General features: G+C 36.7%; 1 protein-coding gene and 1 pseudogene across 1 annotated transcript; both read right to left on the reverse strand.

Annotated features, from left to right (window-relative positions):
* Window positions 1–1,961: 1,961 nt before the first annotated feature.
* LOC115991746 (pectinesterase-like) lies at window positions 1,962–7,835 on the reverse strand. The gene is made up of 3 exons (XM_031115643.1): window positions 7,125–7,835; window positions 6,509–6,953; window positions 1,962–2,921 (listed from the first exon to the last, which is right to left on the reverse strand). Exons 1-3 carry the CDS (start codon window positions 7,752–7,754, stop codon window positions 2,233–2,235), a joined length of 1,764 nt encoding a protein of 587 aa, XP_030971503.1. The 5' UTR covers window positions 7,755–7,835; the 3' UTR covers window positions 1,962–2,232.
* A 10,756-nt stretch (window positions 7,836–18,591) lies between these two features.
* Window positions 18,592–19,668, reverse strand: LOC115991747 (annotated as a pseudogene).
* Between the last annotated feature and the right edge of the window lie 745 nt (window positions 19,669–20,413).

Genomic DNA, 20,413 nt, shown 5'->3' on the forward strand with positions numbered 1-20,413 from the left:
TCATGTTGATGAGGCAAGGAGAATGGTGGTCAAATTGGGGAATTAAGAGAAAGGCAATGAAATTGATTTGGAGAAAATCAACAGAGGAGAAAGAGAGAGTAGAGAAAAATGTGATTGTGGAGGAGAGAGAGAGAGAGAGAGAGAAACATAGACTCTTTTTTTTTTTTTTTTTTTTTTTGTTTAGAGATAAGTATAGAATATATTAAATAAAGGATAATAAATGAGATCAATTACAATATTTACATTAATGAAGGTCTTTTTTTAACCATTGGATTTACTTAAATCCAATGGTCTAAAAAAGGTGTAACTCTAAGGTGTAACTTGAAACCTTCTTTGATTCAAGTTACAGCTAGTGTAACTCTAAACAACGTTATACCACCCAATAATTTCTTATAAAATTCAAAATTTGAAAATTTCACCATTGAATTGCATGTTTAATATATTCTTAACATTCATGTCAATTAGATGTTATTTAACATTCGATCCATAAACTCATCTTTTATGCAATATTTTAAACTACAAAAACTTGAATTTAAACAATTGATTGATAACATGACTATTAATCTTTGTTCACCTTAAAATTTTGTAAGCATGAAGAATATATGAAAATAATGTAATCTAACGATGGATTTGGCAAAATTCACGTCTAATTAAAAAATATTGAGTGGTGTAATATTATTTAGAGTTACACCAGGTGTAACTTGAACCCAACCATATATATATATATATATATATATATATATTTATATATCATTGGAAACTCCTTTGGTGAGGTATCCAAAACATCTTATGATATGTTTTGATTTTTGAAATTCACATATCTTTGAGGAAATGTTATACTAGGCCTACTTAATTAAATACGATAACCCTGCTTAATGTTACATTGATTAATGCACATGACTATTATTCTTTGTTCACCTTGAAATTTTGCAAGTATGAAGAATATATGAAAATAATGTAATCTAATGATGAATTTATCAAAATTCACGTCTAATTAAAAAATATTGAGTGGTGTAATATTATTTAGAGTTATACTAGGTGTAACTTGAACCCAACCATATATATATATATATATATATATTTATATATCATTGGAAACTCCTTTGTTGAGGTAGCCAAAACATCTTATGATATGTTTTGATTTTTGAAATTCACATATCTTTGAGGAAATGTTATACATACTTGAACCCAACCATATATATAAATATATATATATATATATTTATATATCATTGGAAACTCCTTTGTTGAGGTAGCCAAAACATCTTATGATATGTTTTGATTTTTGAAATTCACATATCTTCTGACTCTGGAATCTTGCTCATCATATCCCCATATGGGTTAAAGATCATCAAAGGACTGTCTTCTTGAAATAACCTTCACCAGAGTCCCTCAAGTCCTGTCTCTGGAATTGGTTCTCTGACAAAGTTTGATTTGGCTTTGAAATAGTTCTTAAATATAACACTTTTTTTTTTTGGTTTAGAGATAGATAGATATAAAATATAATAAATGAAGTATAATTAATGTGATTCTAATCAGAATATTAGTATTAATGATGGTTTTTTTTTTTTTTTTTACCGTTAGATCTACTTATATCTAATGGTTTAAAAAATGTGCAACTCGAACCCATCTATTTATATATATATATATATATATATATATATATAACATTGGAAACTCCTTTGTTGAGGTAGCCAAAACACCTTATGATATGTTTTGATTTTTGAAATTCACATATCTTTGAGGAAATGTTATATTAGGCCTACTTAATTAAATACGATAACCCTACTTAATACTACATTGATTAAATTATGAATGCATACACATGGCTACATTTAACTAGAAAACTAAGCATTTAAGGAATTTTACCTAAATTTTGGGCATTCTCTTATAGTTGCAACTTGTTCGTTTTTATTTTTTGCCTGATTGCAAGTTAATTTTATGTAAGTCCAAATAATTCATTCAATTAATAACAATTGAGACTGACATTCTATCTCTTCCCTCTCCCAGTCTTACAATAAAAAGAAAAATAAGAAAGAGAATAGAAACTAGTCTACACACATAACTTGCGTTGAAGTTTTGAGATTCACTTTCTCTAAGAAAACTCCCCAATTTTTTGTGCTGAAGATGACAATAATATTCATTTAAAAAACTCTTACTAATCAACTTCATTTCCAAGTGAGCAATGCCGCACAAGACTCTAGCTCAAGTCTTAACTAGTATGTAGAAGATTTATAAGCCAAGAGAGAAAGGAAAACCAGTTGAACCTAACCAACTACTTCCAGCAATGAAGTTCCCAGAAGTGAAAGATTGAGCATCGGAAGCACCCATCACTTTGAAACCACCCCATTTCACCCTTTTAGCGGTTCCAGCACCAGCCCCAGTGTTGAGATACTCCCCATAATACAAAGTTTTAAGTGCAAAGTCCCCACTCCAAATGTGCCATCCCTCAGGGTGAATCACGTCACTTATAGATGTTTGCATGATAACAGTCCTAGAGTATGCTTTCCATGGTCTACCAAGATATGTTGGGAAGCGACTTTGTACTGGTTTCAAATCATTTGTGGCTCCAATCCTGCATTTTTGGATTACAATTCCAGTGTTTTGATTTGGGTCAAGACGACCTTGGGCTGTGACCATGTTCTTTTGGCCCGCATTTGGACGCCTTGCATGGATGTCACAATCTTGGAACACAGCTGCAGCATTGCCAAAGATGAAATCAACAGTACCTGCTACTAGGCATTTCACGTAAAATTGACGGTTGGAGTGTACATAAAGGGTGTCTTGGTGCGCAAGCACGTCACATTGGTAAAATGCTGAGAGGTCAGAACCTACACGGAGAGCTACAGCTTGGTGCTTTGAGGAACCTGCTGTGTTTTCGAAGGTTAAGTCCCGAGCTAGAAACCGTTCTCCAACCACGGCTGCAAAACCAAATGGAAAAATTACTTTATGTCAACCAATCTATATAAATTTAAGTTATTGACACAAAATAAAAATATTGAACACCTCCTATTGGTCTAATTGGTTTAGGAGATGCAAAATACAAATCCTTCATACTGCCTTTTGTACTCGTTTTTATATTCCACCAATCATAACTTATTATGCCTTTTTTTTTCCTAATAAAATTACTGAAATTTAAAATGGGAAAAAATCAAATCTAATAAGTAATAAACAGGAATGTTATAATATAAATAAAAAAATTTCACAACTATTTAAAGTGAAAATTTATTATTAAAACAAAATTATTTTAACATAAGTTTTATTATTAATTAATACAATTTTTATAATGAATCAATTACAATGTAAAAACTTTTTATGTTATCCACAATTTATCGCTACGTGAAAGTCAGAAAATCTATATAAATATATATATATATATATATATATCTAAATGCAAATAAATATTTCTATTAAATAGAAGAAAGTTCAGCCTGTGGCCCATACTACGTACTTTAAATATGCTACCAGTTTAATTAATACTCCAAAAACCGAGAGTACAATATATGGTTGGCTTGGTTAAAAAAGCTTAGAGACTTTTCTACTTTTATTTTAGAAGCTTTGATTGCAAGTTGCAACCCCTTGTGAGCTGTGACCCAAGACCAGGACCAAAAACCACGTGCATCTAGTAGAATGGGTTGGGTTGGCCTGGCCTAAACCTAATAATTTGATTTTCGTATTGAAAAAGAGGTAAGAGTAAGAGTGAGAGAGAAAGCAAAAGACAACTAAAGTAAAAGGTTGCGGGCGCTGGAAGGAGAGAGATCTAGACTAATTAATTAATTTGCACAATGACTTGTTGCCTTTTGGACCCCCCCTCTGCCTCTGCCTCTGCCTGGGGTTACCTTACTAAATAAAATTAAAAGATGCAATTAAAACGGGTAGGACCTTTACGGATATGGAGATTTCCTGCAACATCGGCATCTCATCTATGACTATGACTATATATATGATGTTGACATATCTTTTAAATTGGGCCATTGGGATTACTGTACGTCTTATTTATTTTGAGATGAGATGAGATGAGAGTAGTAACAGTGTGATTCTCACAATTATATATATGTTACATATATGTTGATTTCTCAAACTACGAAAATAATGTGAAAATGATCGGGCTGTTTGGCAGTCCTACTCAAACACAAAATTATATATTTTAAATAATATAACACATATTTTTACATATTTTTCTACCCACACATATATCAAAAATACTCTATTATCAAATATGCAATTTGCTCGTAACTTTAAAAATTGAAGAAAACAAATACTTGCGTACACCGTAGAAAAAGGTATATATGGCCAAAAAAACCAAAACGATAAAAAGTAAAATCTAATAATAGAAGGAAACATCCCGGAAGGAAGCTTCCTACTTTTTAGTTTTGGAAACTGAAAGCAGGGAACAAATTTTAAGGACACGTGAAAGTAGTACGAAAAATCAAAGTGTATGTACGTTCCTAATAAAAAAAATAATGTGAAAAAGACCAATCACTAAGAGCATCTCTATGGCTTTTTTTAAGCCAATTTTAGAGCATAAACATCTCAAAAATCCATTCCAATAGTTTGTCAATCTCTATTTTTTAGAGTAGAGTTGCTAAAGTGCTTCCCTACTATAATTTTTAGTATTCATCCTTCAAATATTTTTTTCTATTATAATAATTAAATATTGAATAAAAAAATGTTGAAAGATGTGTAATTGTTAAAAAAATAAATAAATAATGAATAAAGTATTAATAAAGAAATAATATTTAAATAAAATAGAGAATGAGATAAAGAATCGGTTGAAAAATGCATTTAAAAAAGTAAGTAGTTAAAAAATAAAAATCACTGTTCATTCTCGTACAAAAATTTGAAAAATTTACTGAAGATGCCCTAATGTCCAGTTGTAAACCACACTTTTTTACTCAAAAAAGAAAAAAGAAAAAAAAGCAAGCTGTAAACCAAACTTTTTGTATTTATCTTATATGATGAATAGAAGAGCTAATAATAATAACAATAATAGTATACTTCGGCAAGATTCTTTTATTTTGAATGGTATATTATAAAGTATGAAGTTGATACTTATCAAAATAATAATAATAATAAAAGTATAAAGTTGATAGTTGAAGACTTGAAGTGAAGTCTTCAGAGGCATTAATAAATTTATTATTATTAAAATTAGTAAGTAAAAGAATTGAGTGTTTTTGTCTGTTTCTTTCTAATCTCGTGCTATACATATTTTTCTATGTTTCATACTACGACTACGTGACTTTTCTTTTACTGTGCAAATTATTGTATTATGTTCCGCAATTAATGTGGTAAAAAACGAAAGGACATGACTCGGGAAGTTGGTGGTAGGTCCCAACATCTATAAGTTGATGTTGTTACATGTTTGACAACTTGACATGAACCATAATTTCAGTTTGAAAAAATGACTAACTTCATTATAATCATATACGTATATGGAAATGACTTTAAAACGCTGTTTACTTCTTAGTTAGGGCATAGGGACAAAGAGCATGCATGTGGATGTGGTCTCAAATTTCCAAATGAGAATTTAATCGTCCATCATGAAAAGTCTATAAAAGATTACCAAAGATATATGATATGGACGCCTTAGCTATATAGTAGTAGTTAGAATCAGATTCATACTAGTCTATATGTCCACTTCCCTTTGTCTACTTGATTGGTTTGGGTGGGTCTCCGCAACCTGCGATTCTCTGTACTAAACACAAGCATATATAGAGGAGCACAGCTAGCTGTGGGCTGGAGCACTTGATCAAATTAAACGTTTTTTTGTTTGTTGTTGGAATTGTAAACACTACTCCAATTCTAGCTCTAACGATACCGGAGGCTAAATTATTAAGGGATCATGCCTATATTAACTCACAGCTGGGACACAAATTAAAGACATCTTTTAGTTTATCTTCCAAGCAAAAGATATACGAATACATATATTAATTGTTTATCTATTCTGACAGTTTTACTTTGGTTAGGCCAACAGATATGTTTCTTTAACCTTCCAAGTTTATCCCTTGTTCTGCCATTAACGACCTTTTTTTTCTGGCACTGACCCGATTCCATTGTCAGCAAACAAATGCATCTCAAGTTGCCTCCTTTCTCTACCATGTGCATCAACTAAAGCATGTACAATTACCGACTCTAACCTAACATATAAATCGATGCAAGCCTCAACCCATCAGTCCATCACCACGACCTTTCCCAATTAGCTACAGTCTACAGAGTACAGTAGTTAAAGACACATATGTCCCAGCCCCTCACACTGGCTTAATTATATAATTAATATATCCGAAAATGCTAACAGGATTTTTAATAAACTTAAAAATTATCAATTTTTTTATAAATAATTTCCACCTGATATTAATAAAATGTGATAATCCCCTCAATATGATATTTTAACAAATGAATATATAAATTATCATTTCTGATTTATGATAAATCAGATTTATAATAACTAAAATTTATAGTATAATTAATAAGCGAATGGCTAAGCTAAAGAAAAGGAACATGGACTTACCCACTGTGGCAGATTTGAAGGTGGTGCTTCCATCAACCACATTCTTATTACCCGTAATGATGGTGTTAGATCTCCCATCTCCCAAAAACATGATAAACTTCTTCTTCTTTGTCACCTCCACATTTTCCCTATACACACCAGCTTTGATCTTGATTATGTATCTTGTTTTACTATTATCTGGTGCAGCCGCCACTGCTGCCGACACAGTCTTGTAGTTACCACTGCCATCAGCAGCGACCACCACATTCGGTGTCAAAGAAGAAGATTGCAAAAGCCTCCTATCCCCAGCTGACAACCACTCTGGCCACTTAATACTTTCATCCACACTATCCTCCTCCTCCTTCAGTTTCCGATTCTGCATTTTCATTTTCTGGATGGCCATATCAGTATCAGTCATGTTCTTGATCATGGCCAACGCATTACTACACATACGCTCCACATGCGTCTGTTACATTGACACAGTTAAATGATTAAATTAATCATTTCCGAATAAGTTAAATTTCTATATAAAAAAACATGATATCAAGAAATAATTTTGAGTTTGAATATTATTTACATTTGATCTTATATTTATAAAGTTAAAAACTTTAGAGAGAATTAGTAAATTTATAGGTACCTGCCCAGCTAGCAAGGCCTGACGGACGTGTTTATCACCACCATCGTGAGAGAAGCCGTCTATGCAAGTTTCTTGGTTGGTAATTGCTGAGCTTATTAAGGTTTTGAGGTCATCAGCATGTTGGGACAAAGATTTCTTTGTTGGGTACAAGTGGAGATCTTCCACAGCATCGTGAAGCTCGTCTAAGGTTTCATCAATGGTCTCAAGGCAATCATGGAGAGCAACCTTTCCACGCTTGGTGAGATGCTTTGTTTTTATGAGCTTGTTAATGGCTATGAAGTTTTGTTCGACAGCTTTGGTTGTGAGGTTCAAGGACTTTTCTATGACATCCTTTTTGCTGGCCAATTGAGCGGTGGCTCCAGGAACAGTGGCAATAGCTGAGTAACATAAATCAGGGTACAATGTGCTGCTACATGAGTTTTTGAGTATGGCATGGGCAGCAGCTGAGATCTCATTATGGGAGCTGTTGTTATGGGACTTGGTAACTCCGGCGACAATGCCAATAATTGCAGCAACAACCAACAGAGTGGCAAAAAGAGCCAAGATCAGCTTCTTCTTTTTCTTGGAGATGGAAATGTGTTTGGCAGTGGATTCAAATTTTGTGGCCAAGAATTCCTTCAGGTGGGTCATTTTAATTTGTTGGTGGGTAAATCAAAAGGGGTGTTAAAGAAAAAAGAATAGCATATATGCGAGTGTTGTCAGCTGAGTGTGAGTGGTGATATTTATAGACTTAGAGTCATAGCGCCAGGCTGCACATGCTCAGCTCAGGGGACAACATCAATTATCATCCACTGTACAAAAATTCATCCACCTCGTAATAAACCACAGTTCTTACCGCTACTGGTCATAGAATTACTTTGAACTATAATTTTGTTTTTTATTTTTTTTTTACTTTTTACTTTTTTGCTTTTTTTGTCCTTTCAATTTTCCTTTAACTTATTTTAATGCAGCAAATCATGAAAGCAGCCAAGCATGGGGCTCCCTTACTACCGTACGCTTTTTTCTATCCATTTTTTTATTATTAGCTTTTTCTATTATTAATATTTTAATGATCTGATTAATGTGCTCTTAGATATTCATTTTTTGAAATATTTTTTTAGAAATTGAAAAATCTGTTAATACTTTTTTAATTTCAGATAAATTTTTTTTTTAAAAATAAAAATTATTGTCATTAGCAAAATTCATATTTTAAAAACAACTTTATTTAATTTCTTAAATCTTAAGAAATATTTGGTAGAAGAATTTAAATAATATTATTTGGGTGTTTTTGATATATATATAGATAAAAAAAATATAAATATATTTAAAATACTAAAAAAATATGCTTAAAATACCCTGCCATACGAGCTCTTAAACTTTGCAACTCAGCAAAATTTTAATGGAGAAAATGTGGGGACGTGATATCTGATATGTTGTCTTTTATCTACACGCAATTATCCTTATTCTGTAAATTACCATTATTCTCACATATGACCGATCACGTCACATGTTGCAATAAATTTAACTTTTTTTGTTCGTAATTAAATAAATAAAGTTAATTATAAATTATAAGAGTAATTTTTTTTTTAAATATTAAATATTTTTAACACATACGAAAAAAAGAGAGAAATTTTTTTAAAGAAATTTATAGTGGTGTATATGTAAGGACCTTTATAAAAGTACTGTTATTAGAATGTAACTGTAAGGACACGATTCGTGGCGGACCGTAACAGTGTCGGGTTCGCACGTGAAAAGGCCCTAACAATATCATTTGTAGAGCGTGGGTTTGGAAGGCTAGGCCTTGATAGACAGGCGGTGGGTTTTTCGTGGTGTTCGTACAAGGTTAAGTTTTCCTTCACCCCTGGAGTCTTTCTCCTGGAGGTGGGCTGGGAGGCTCTGGTTTTTTGTCATTTTTCCCAACCCCCTCTCTAGGTTCCTTATTTTTCCTTTTATACTCGTCTACGTCCACTATCCTTCATCCACGTATAGGGTCAACTTTTCCAAGGCTGATACTTGTCCCATCAGTCCATACCCAAAGTCGTTGGGGGTGGTTGTAAAAGCCAAAGAATGCGACTCTGTCAGGTTCAGAGTATTAAATGGCAGTAACAGCAGCTTTCCCTGGATATTTTAGATCTTTCTTCCAAGTTTCAGTCCTATACCGTTTTTACCCTTCTTTCTGGGGGTACTTTGGGTCTGCCGAGGACTGAACTGCCCTCGGTGGTATCCAAAGGCTATCTTGTCGAGTTTGGGCCATAGCCCTCCTCAGCTTGGGCCTTTGGATTCTCCCCGGGTAGATGGGCCTGGCCCATAAATCATTTGGGCCCCACAATAGCCCCTCAAAACCTGGCTGTCCAACCTCTTGGTTGGAAAGGGGGGTTTTGGTGATGCCGAACCTCTTCCTACGGCCCAATCAATTCAGCCTATTAATAATGCTGGCGGCTCTTCATCTGCCCAAGAAATGCACCAGTCTACGAGACAGTTTTTTGATTTCGCGCTTGATGCGTTCTTATCGTTTGGGTATCCAAAACGCGCTTTTAATGGCCACTATTTACGAGACTACTTTAATTCGGCGGTTTGTTTTGATGGGGTGGAGAAACGGAACCGGCATGTTTGTGTTTGCAGACTCTTTTGGAGATCTGAACCTATTAAATGTCTCCCGCTCCACCCTCTGTATAAGAAGGAAGGGAGGAGGTTGTTATTTTTTGTAAAGAATCCATTTTCATCCTTCTGAGATTTGAAATACTTGGCCTCCCCTAGGGTTCATTTTACCCACTGGTTCATACTCTAAATCGTGATACACTTTACCATAACAACGAGTGATGCAGGAGCCAAACCCCTCCCATAAACGCCACGTTCCAATAAAGCTCATTATGGCTCGATCGGGACAGGGATGGCGAAGACTCAAAATCAATCTCACCCTTCTTTCAGTCAAAATCCGAAGCAGGGACTTGTCACGTCAAACTTTCGGCGTGACTGAGTCGAGAACACCCATCATCAGTACCAACCGCTCTCCTATGAGCATACCTAGTATAGCTCCAGTGTGTTGGGAGTCAGGATCGAGGCAGGGACTAAGTGTCTCTACTTCTTCCTCTCTTCCTTCACTGGTGCTATCCTCCGTCTCCCTTTTTTAGTCTTCCCAGCACCAGATCCATCCTGGTGCTTTCACTTCTCCCTCTTTTGCTCCTTTTTCTTTCTTTTCATCTCTTCTCTCTTCTTCTCCTCCTTCTTTACTCATGTCCTCCATCTCCTCCATCTTCTTCATTGATTTTTTCCTTACTATTTCCTTCTCCTTCATTTTTTCCCAAAGAAGGTTCTTATCGTAATATGAGCAGTATTGAGGCAGAGATTGGAGAGACTTTGAAGACGAGTTTAAATGACGCCTGACAGTTTACTTATCTGTACTACGGATGTAATCGTTGCTTAGGCAGTTCACATTTTGTATAGGCTCGTTTGAGCCCTTCTTTGTACGTTGTAATAATTTTTCGTATTAATAAAAATTGTTGTTATTTTATTTCGCATGTTTTGTCTCTATGCCCTTTTTTTTTTTTTAAATTTACAAACGCTGCTCGGCACAATAATATAGCATCTAAATCAATGACGACTAAGACCAAAATACTTGATAATAAAAAGATGTCGCCGTAACTTTAATAGAAATGCTTGGCACAATAAGGACGACCAGTGAAAAGTAATACTTACCCCATGCTAGCCGAGGAGAAAAACGAAGGTTTGATGCCGTGTGAGGAATAACCATTTGAAGATATATCACCCACCAAATGAACAGCCTTCTTATACGACTGAATGCTGGGGCGTTCCACCACCTTCCTTACACCTTTATTGGCCTTAACCTTTTATGGTGTTTAAGCCGTGGATGAAGTGACCTGACGTTTTTATCAAGTAGCCCATCTTACGAAATTCAAACCTTTTCTTATCCAAGTATTTGGTTTCCCCATTGGCTTGGGTCCGAGGACCATACAAGGCCTTGGTTCTGTCCAAAACTTGTAATAATTATAATCTTTTGTACTTGGTTTTCCCATAGGCTTGAGTCCGAGGACCATGCAAGACCTTGGTTCTGTCCAAAACTTATGATCTTTTTATGTACTTGGTTTCCCCATAGGCTTGAGTCCAAGGACCATGCAAGGCCTTGGTTCTGTCCCTAGGCTCTTATGCTGAACGGGCCTGGGCCGCGAATTTACTGGGCCCGCAAATTAAGAGGTATTTCCGTAGTCTTTGATCACGCGGTACTTTTTGGCTTCCCAATGTTCGAGGTGCGCCTTCTCGAGACTCCTTTAGCCTCAGGGTTGCAGACGACGTTGGAAATCGAGCCAAAGACATTTTGTTTGTAGCGTTCCTTGGGACGCCGCGTGAGTTAAATGCCTCCACCTTATCTCTTAAATAAATAGGAGTGAAAGTTGCTTTACTTTCGCACAAATCCTTCAATCTTCTCTCCTAGTACATCATGTTCGAAGCGAGAGTTGGGGCAAAAGAGCTCTCTCCGCCACAAAGGCGCCGTGTCCTCCTGAGACTCCAGATAGTGAGGCACGGGCAAAGGAGGCACAAATTCAAGAGAATATTCCAGTTTGACAGAGGGGAAAGGGTGTTTCTCCCTCTTTTAGTCAAAATCCGAAGCAGGTTCTGTTCATGCCAAATTTTTGGTGTGTCAGAAGAAAGATTCTCCGCCCCCAGTGCCTCTGCCTTGTTGCAGGCAAATTTTTGGTGAAGGCTCCTCAGCTTCCGGCTCCCTGCATCTTTCCCTCAGCGGTGTGAGGCTTAAGTCGGGTTCTTTTGCTGCCTGAGTTATGGGCGTGCAAAAGCATTGAGGAGGAATAAGGTCTCGAGGCAGTAGCCAACTTCTCCTCTGTGCTACCTCCTCGGCTTTATCTTCACTCTCTTATATTTTTCGTTACTTACGTAGTTAGCTTCAATGTAAGCTTTGTTTCAGCTTTTCATTGTACACTGTACTGTTCCTTTGTCTTAATAAAATATGTGTCTATTTCTCTATACATACCTTTCTTCTCCGTAACAACTACTTTATGCATGAATATTAAATGTAAGCTTGCCCTTAATGATATTCCAGGCAGAAAAATGCCTTAACCTAGATTCCTACTAGTTTAAACTTACAAATATTATCAAGCATAACAAGGTTAATCCTCAATAAATTAAACTCTTGGAACTAACCGGGATAATCGCTGAGTGCTGCGCGATGCAAGCTAGAGCGATGTCCGAGAACGATAAACTCTAAATAATTCGTCCGAGAGGGTAGCCGAGTAGCGAGGGACTTTGGTTGTGCTTTTGGGTAATATGTTGCACCGTATCGCATCAACCCCTTTGATACTGGGGATCCGAGGGTAGACCGAGGAATCCGCCCAATCAAGGTATTAACCCATCTGTTAACGCGGAGTTCTCTTCGGATGGATTTTGAGGTTTATGTGCCATAGTTTTTTTTTTTTTTTTTTTTTTTTTTTTTAAATAGTTGGTTCCTCATCCAAGTAGTTGGTTTCCCCATAGGTTTGAGTCCGAGGACCATGCAATGCCCTGTTCTGTCCAAAACCTAGTTTTCCTCATCCAGGTAGTTGTTTCCCCATAGGCTTGAATCCGAGGACTATGCATGCCTTGGTTTCTGCCCAAAACCTAGTTTTCTTCATCCAGGTAGTTGGTTTCCCCATAGGCTTGGGTCCGAGGACTATGCAATGCCTTGGTTCTGTCCAAAACCTAGTTTTCCTCATCCAGGTAGTTGGTTTCCCCATAGGCTTGAGTCCGTGGATCCAATGCATATCCTTGGTTCTGTCCAAAACCTAGTTTTCCCTCATCCAGGTAGTTGGTTTCCCCATAGGCTGATCCGTGGACCATGCAATGCCTTGGGGTTCTGTCCAAAACCTAGTTTTCCTCATCCAGGTAGTTGTTTTCCCCACTAGGCCTTGGGGTTTCGAGGATCTAGCCAATGCTTGGTTTCTGTCCAAAACCTACGTTTTCCCTCTCCAGGTCAGTTGGTTCCCCAGTAGGGCTTGGGTCCGAGGACTATGCAATGCCTTGGTTCTGTCCAAAACCTAGTTTTCCTCATCCAGGTAGTTGGTTTCCCCATAGGCTTGAGTCTGTGGACCATGCAATGCCTTGGTTCTGTCCAAAACCTAGTTTTCCTCATCCAGGTAGTTGGTTTCCCCATAGGCTTGAGTCCCGTGGACCATGCATGCCTTGGTTCTGTCCAAACCTAGTTTTTCCCTCATCCAGGTATGTTGGTTTCCCCATAGGTTGAGTCCGGACCCATGCAGATGCCTTGGTTCCTGTCCAAACCTAGTTTCCTCAATTCCAGGTAAGTTGTTTTTTCCCCATAGGCTTGAGTTCGTGGACCCATGCAATGCTTTGACTTCTGTCCAAAACTAGTTTCCTCATCCCAGGTAAGTTTGGTTTTCCCATAAGGCTTGAGTCCGTGGACCATGCAAGGCCTTGGTTCTGTCCAAAACCTAGTTTTCCTTATCCAGGTAGTTGGTTTCCCCATAGGCTTGAGTCCGTGGACCATGCAATGCCTTGGTTCTGTCCAAAACCTAGTTTTCCTCATCCAGGTAGTTGGTTTCCCTATAGGCTTGAGTCCGTGGACCATGCAATGTCTTGGTTCTGTCCAAAACCTAGTTTTCCTCATCCAGGTAGTTGGTTTCCCCATAGGCTTGAGTCCGTGGACCATGCAATGCCCTGATTCTGTCAAAAACCTAGTTTTCTTTGGCACTGGAACTTGGTTTTACGAGAGTTAGCTCCTCGGCCAAGCCCCTAGAATTATTCGCGCGATTAACGCTGACAAACGTAGCCCCTAATCAAGAAGCATAGCCCCTAACGGAACTTTACGCTGAAACTCTATAACCAATTGTTAGAAATAAAAAAGGAACTATTTCGACCTACCACCTATGCCAACACACAAGCCTTTCCCACAGACGGCGCCAATTGTAAGGACACGATTCGTGGCGGACCGTAACAGTGTCGGGTTCGCACGTGAAAAGGCCCTAACAATATCATTTGTAGAGCGTGGGTTTGGAAGGTTAGGCCTTGATCGACAGGCGGTGGGTTTTTCGTGGTGTTCGTACAAGGTTAAGTTTTCCTTCACCCCTGGAGTCTTTCTCTTGGAGGTGGGCTGGGAGGCTCTGGTTTTTGGCCATTTTTCGCAACCCCCTCTCTAGGTTCCTTATTTTTCCTTTTATACTCGCCTGCGTCCACTATCCTTCATCCACGTATAGGGTCAACCTTTCCAAGACTGATACTTGTCCCATCAGTCCATACCCAAAGTCGTTGGGGGTGGTTGTAAAAGCCAAAGAATGCGGCTTTGTCAGGTTCAGAGCATTAAATGGCAGTAACAGCAGCTTTCCCTGGATATTTTAGATTTTTCTTCCAAGTTTCAGTCCTATACTGTTTTTACCCTTCTTTCTGGGGGTACTTTGGGTCTGCCAAGGACTGAACTGCCCTCGGCGGTATCCAAAGGCTATCTTGTCGAGTTTGGGCCATAGCCCTCCTCGGCTTGGGCCTTTGGATTCTCCCCGGGTAGATAGGCCTGGCCCATAAATCATTTGGGCCCCACAGTAACTTTTATGTTTCTCATCTAAGCTCGTTATTTACATCACTTTTTTACTTACTAATAATAATTACTCACAATTGACTATAAAATAATTTATAAATCTAATATTTTTCAAATTATAATAACTCTTAATTTTTAATATACTCTGACATCCTCGTGAGTCGTGGCCACTTGTAAAGTCACAAGTTGCTGAATAAGAGCTTCCTTTTTATTTTTTTGCTGGGTAATTGTGGGAATAGAACTCCCAAGCTAACAGTTACATACGGAACCGAGTATCACTAGGCTACAAGGCCCGATGGTGCTGAATAAGATCTTATAATACTAAACTATCAATCTTATATTAAGATTTAAAAAAAAGGTATACCTCACGCGATTTTAATGTTCCCTATTCAAGTACTTTTATTATCTCATTCCCAAAAAAAAAAAAAAAAAGTACTTTAATTATCCCAATGAACTCAGTACCATGTGAAATAGTAAAATACTGTTATTAAAGGGAAAAAATTAGCCAAATATCATGTTTTGGTAATATTTGTGTCAAACTAGCACTATTTTGAAAATATGTCGGAATGCAGCATTTTTTTAGTACTTGAGTTCAATGAACTCGAGTTCCTAAGTGAGTCGACAGCATAGCACTGTTGATTTGGAATTTGATCAATTAAAAAAGCAGTATGGTACTCTATATTGTGAAATTTAAGTATTTTTTAAGGTACTCGAGCTTAAAAAAGTCGAGTACCTTGTCTTTTTTTTTTTTTTTTTTCCCACCTTTTGCCAGGAAAACCCTTTTATCCAAAGCATTCATGAAGAACTACAGCATCTCTCGAGGGTCTTCAAACAAACATGATATACAGTGAGCGTTTGGGGAGTGCTTATTCTTGCGTTTTCAGTTCCACGTTTGCCTTTTTTTTTTTTCTCCATTTGAACAGTAACCTCACATGGGTTCACTGTTCACGTACTGTTCATGTACTGTTCACGCATTAAAAATATTAAAAATGGGTCTCACGATACTATTCACACATTTAAAAATTATTTTGCTACAGTGCTTTCAATTTTCAGTTTTCAGTTTTCAGTTTCAGCAACAATAAGCTTAATCCAGACGGACCCATACAAACGGTTCACTAGATGATCACAACCATTCATCTGGAAATGGTGGATCCCATTACCTGTCCTTCTATGATCATAACAATAAGCTCATTATTTACATCACTTTTTTACTTACTAATAATAATTACTCATAATTGATTATAAAATAATATATAAATCTAATATTTTCCAAATTATAATAACTCTTAATTTTTAATATACTCTGACATCCTCGTGAGTCGTGGCCACTTGTAAAGTCGCAAGTTGCTGAATAAGAGCTTCTTTTTTATTTTTTTGCTGGGTAATTGCGGGAATAGAACTCTCAAGCTAACAGTTACATACGGAACCGAGTATCACTAGGCTACAAGGCCCAATGGTGCTGAATAAGAGCTTGTAATACTAAACTATCAATCTTATATTAAGATTTTAAAAAAAAGGTATACCTCACACGATTTTAATGTTCCCTATTCAAGTACTTTTATTATCTCATTCTCAAAAAAAAAAAAAAAAAAAGTACTTTAATTATCCTAATGAACTCAGTACCATGTGAAATAGTAAAATACTGCTATTAAAGGGAAAAATTAGCCAAATATCACGTTTTGATAAAATTTGTGTCAAACTAACACTATTTTGAAAATATGTCGGAATGTAACATTTTTTTAGTACTTGAGTTTAATGAACTCGAGTTCCTAAGCGAGTCGACAGCGTAGCACTATTGACTTGGAATATGATGAATTAAAAAAGCACTGTGGTACTTAGAGCTTAAAAAAGTTGAGTACCTTGTCTTGGTCTTTTTTTTTTTTTTTTTTTTTTTCCTACCTTTTGCCAGGAAATCCCTTTTATCCAAAGCATTCATGAAGAACTACAGCATCTCTCGAGGGTCTTCAAACAAACATAGTATATACAAACAGTTCACTAGATGATCACAACCATTCATCTGGAGATGGTGGATCCCATCACCTGTCCTTCTATGGTCCGGGTGTTAAGTTCCACCCTCTTCCTTTCCTTGCTTACACCACAATAACACAGTTCCCTAAGCTTTATACTAACTAGAAGTTACAACATTTGACTGAAATAAAAGAAAAGAAACCAAACCAAACCAAAGAGTTCAAATTTTAAAAGTAAAAAACTGGCTGATTGACTGACGCATAATGAGCAACGACAACTGACAAGCAAAGATAAAACTTTGTTACATTTTCCCACCATGCTTTGAGAAGATAAGATAATGATGGTAGCGTGAGGTACACTAAAAAAGTTTTGACTTTTTACCCAAATAATAATTACTCCTTCTGTCCTACTTTATTTGTCCTTTATTCTATTTTGGGATGTCCCAAAATATTGTCCTGTTTCTAAAAATAAAAATTATTAATTTACTAATGTTCCTATTATACCCCTATTTTATTAATAATTCAAATTTTTGATAAATTTATTTAAAGGTAACTTTGAAAATTTATACATTTTTAAAATGTAGACAAGACAATAAATGATGTTCCCTTAAAAAATTTGACTTTTCAAATAGGACAAACAAAGTGGGACAGAGGGAATAGTTCTATACTTTCATCCACACTGCCATCAGCAGCAACCACCACATTCGGTGTCAAAGAAGATGACTGTAAAAGCCTCCTATCCCCAGCTGACAACCACTCTGGCCACTTAATACATTCATGATTCATCCACACTATCATCCTCCTCCTTCAGTTTCCGATTCTGCATTTTCATTCTCTGAATGGCTATATCAGTATCGGTCATGTTTTTGATCATGGCCTACGCATTACTACACATATGCTCCACATGCATCTGTCACCGTAACAGTTAAATGATTAAATTCATCATTTCCGAATGAATTAAATTTTCTATATAAAAAAACATGATATCAAGAGATAATTTTGAGTTTGAATATTATTTACATTTGATCTCATATTAAAAAAGTTATAAAAAACTTTAGAGAGAATTAGTAAATTTATAGATACCTGCCCAGCTAGCAAGGCCTGGCGGATGTGTTTATCAGCATCATCGTGAGAGAAGCCGTCTAGGCAAGTTTCTTGGTTGGTAATTGCTGAGCTTATTAAGGTTTTGAGGTCATCAGCATGTTGGGACAAAGATTTCTTTGTTGGGTACAAGTGGAGATCTTTCACAGCATCGCGAAGCTCATCTAAGGTTTCATCAATGGTCTCAAGGCAATCATTGAGATCAACCTTTTCACGCTTCGTGAGATGCTTTGTTTTTTTGAGCTTCTTAATGGCTTTGAAGTTTTGTTCGACAGCTTGGGTTGTGAGGTTCAGGGACTTTTCTATGACATCCTTTTTGCTGGCCAATTGAGCGGTGGCTCCAGGAACAGTGGCAATAGCTGAGTAACATAAATCAGGGTACAATGTGCTGCTACGTGAGTTTTTGAGTATGGCATGGGCAGCAGCTGAGATCTCATTATGGGAGCTGTTGTTGTGGGACTTGGTAACTCCGGCAACAATGCCAATAATTGCAGCAACAACCAACAGAGAGTGGCAAAAAGAGCCAAGAACAGCTTCTTCTTTTTCTTGGAGATGGAAATGTATTTGGTAGTGGATTCAAATTTTGTGGCCAAGAATTCCTTCAGGTGGGTCATTTTAATTTGTTGGTGGGTAAATCAACAAAGGGTTTCAGAAAAAAAACTAGCATATATGTGAGTGTTGTCGGCTAAGTGTGAGTGGTGATATTTATAGACTTACAGTCATAGTGCCAGGCTGCTCTTGCTCAGCTCAGGGGACAACATCAATTGTCATCAACTGTACAAACATTCTTCCACCCCGTAATTTACCGCAATTGGACATAGTAGTAGAAATAATAGAAAAAGCGATGGCTTTACGATGAAAATAATTAATTTACTGTTAATTATAGTCTACCATACCATATAAGGTTGGAGTACCGTCCACGAAGTTCAAGCTGCCGGAGACAATGGTCTTGTCCTTACCATCCCCATACATCAACACATTCCACTTGCTCTTGTCCATTACTACATTCTCCACATACTTCCCTTCCTTCACATATATTACAAACCTCGTTTCACTCTTTTAAGGAACAACATCCACTGCCTTGCTGATACTCGTATAGTCCCCAATTCCATCCTTAGCCACAGTCACATGAGCAGTCACGTTAATCTCCTGGAGTAGCCTACGGTCTATGTGGCTAACCCAAGTGGGAAATTCATCTGAACCTTCAGATTCTTTGAAACCAAGTAGCCGACGGTGGATGGGAAGGTTAAAGTCAGCAAGTAAGCCCAGTATCTTTGCAACAATGGCTAAACTATTGCTTGTAAACTCAGTTGAGTTTTTGGTGGCTATCTTCATATAATCAACAACCGTGGAATTGAGGTCTTGGAGAGAGTCCAAGCAGGTCTCTTGGTCAATGATTGTAGTGCTTAGCCATGTCTTTATATCATTGATTTTAGCCGGGAACAACAGCTTATCATCTGATCCAACTTCCATGGAAGATATAGAGTCATTGAGTCCATCCACCGCGTCTTCGAAAAGGCCTTCGCAAACGGTTAGAGCCGCTTTCACTTTGGGGTCATTGGTGATAGCAGTGAGCTTGGAGGGTATGTCGTTGGAGAGCTTGTTGATGGCTACGTGTAAAGACTAAAGAGAGCTTGAAAAGGACTTTTGGGTCGGTGGTGTTTGCGGTTTCTAAGGATGAGATGCTAGAGAAGCACGAGTTTGGGTACTGAGTCACACTGCACACGGCTTTGAGTGAAGCTGCTGGGGTTACTTCGGTTGCTTGGACTGAGTTAGATGAGGATGACGAACTGTTTTGTTTGTGTATAATGGTTTAATAGGACAATGCAAGAGATGATGAGGATGATCAAACGCTTGCGTGTCTTTTTCTTGAATGCTTGCTCTTCAGTCTCATCTTCCTTGCCATAGCCCTTGAAGGACTTGACTGATGAGTCCATTTCGATCGATGACATAAGCTTCTTTTGTTTATCGAGAGCAGTATGAGAGTATCTCTTTTAGTTTTTGTTGCTGAGGATGTGTGTATTCTTTTGCTAAAAAAGAGTGTGATTGAAAAAGAGAAGGAATGGGAGGGTTGGATGGGGTGGGTGTCCTTTTTATATGGGTGGGTGTGTCTTTTTATTAGTTTGGATACAACTTATTTTTAAAACTAAAATTAAAAACTGAAAACATTATAGTAAAATAATTTTTAAATATACAAATAGTACCATATAACCTATTTTATTTTTAATGTTTTTAAATACATAAACGGTGCATATACAGTATGTGAACAGTATATATACTGTTTATAAACAGTGATTTTTGTCTTTGAAAGTCAATAACTATAGCTAAAAAAATAAAAATAAATAAAGAAGGAAAAATGCGCGTTTGAAAAACACATATGTGTATCCAATCAAATAGTAAACATCATCATTTTGGTATCGTCATTAATCCCTTTTCTTCAATGCTTTTAAGAATTGGTATCGTCATTAATCAAATCAACTAGTAAACATCATCATTTTCCTCTAAATTAATCTCTCTCTCTCTCTCTCTCTTTCTGATTTATTAACTTTGAATACCAAACAGTTTCCCCCGTTACTATTTCATATAATTTTGTTGTTTATGCAATAATAAAATCTAGTTAGACAAATAATTTTATAATTTTTTATTCAAAATTTCTAAGGTGTTAGGTTATAATTAGTATACAATAT

The sequence above is a fragment of the Quercus lobata genome, chromosome 5, assembly GCF_001633185.2.
Source record: "Quercus lobata isolate SW786 chromosome 5, ValleyOak3.0 Primary Assembly, whole genome shotgun sequence".
NCBI classification, from domain to species: domain Eukaryota; kingdom Viridiplantae; phylum Streptophyta; class Magnoliopsida; order Fagales; family Fagaceae; genus Quercus; species Quercus lobata.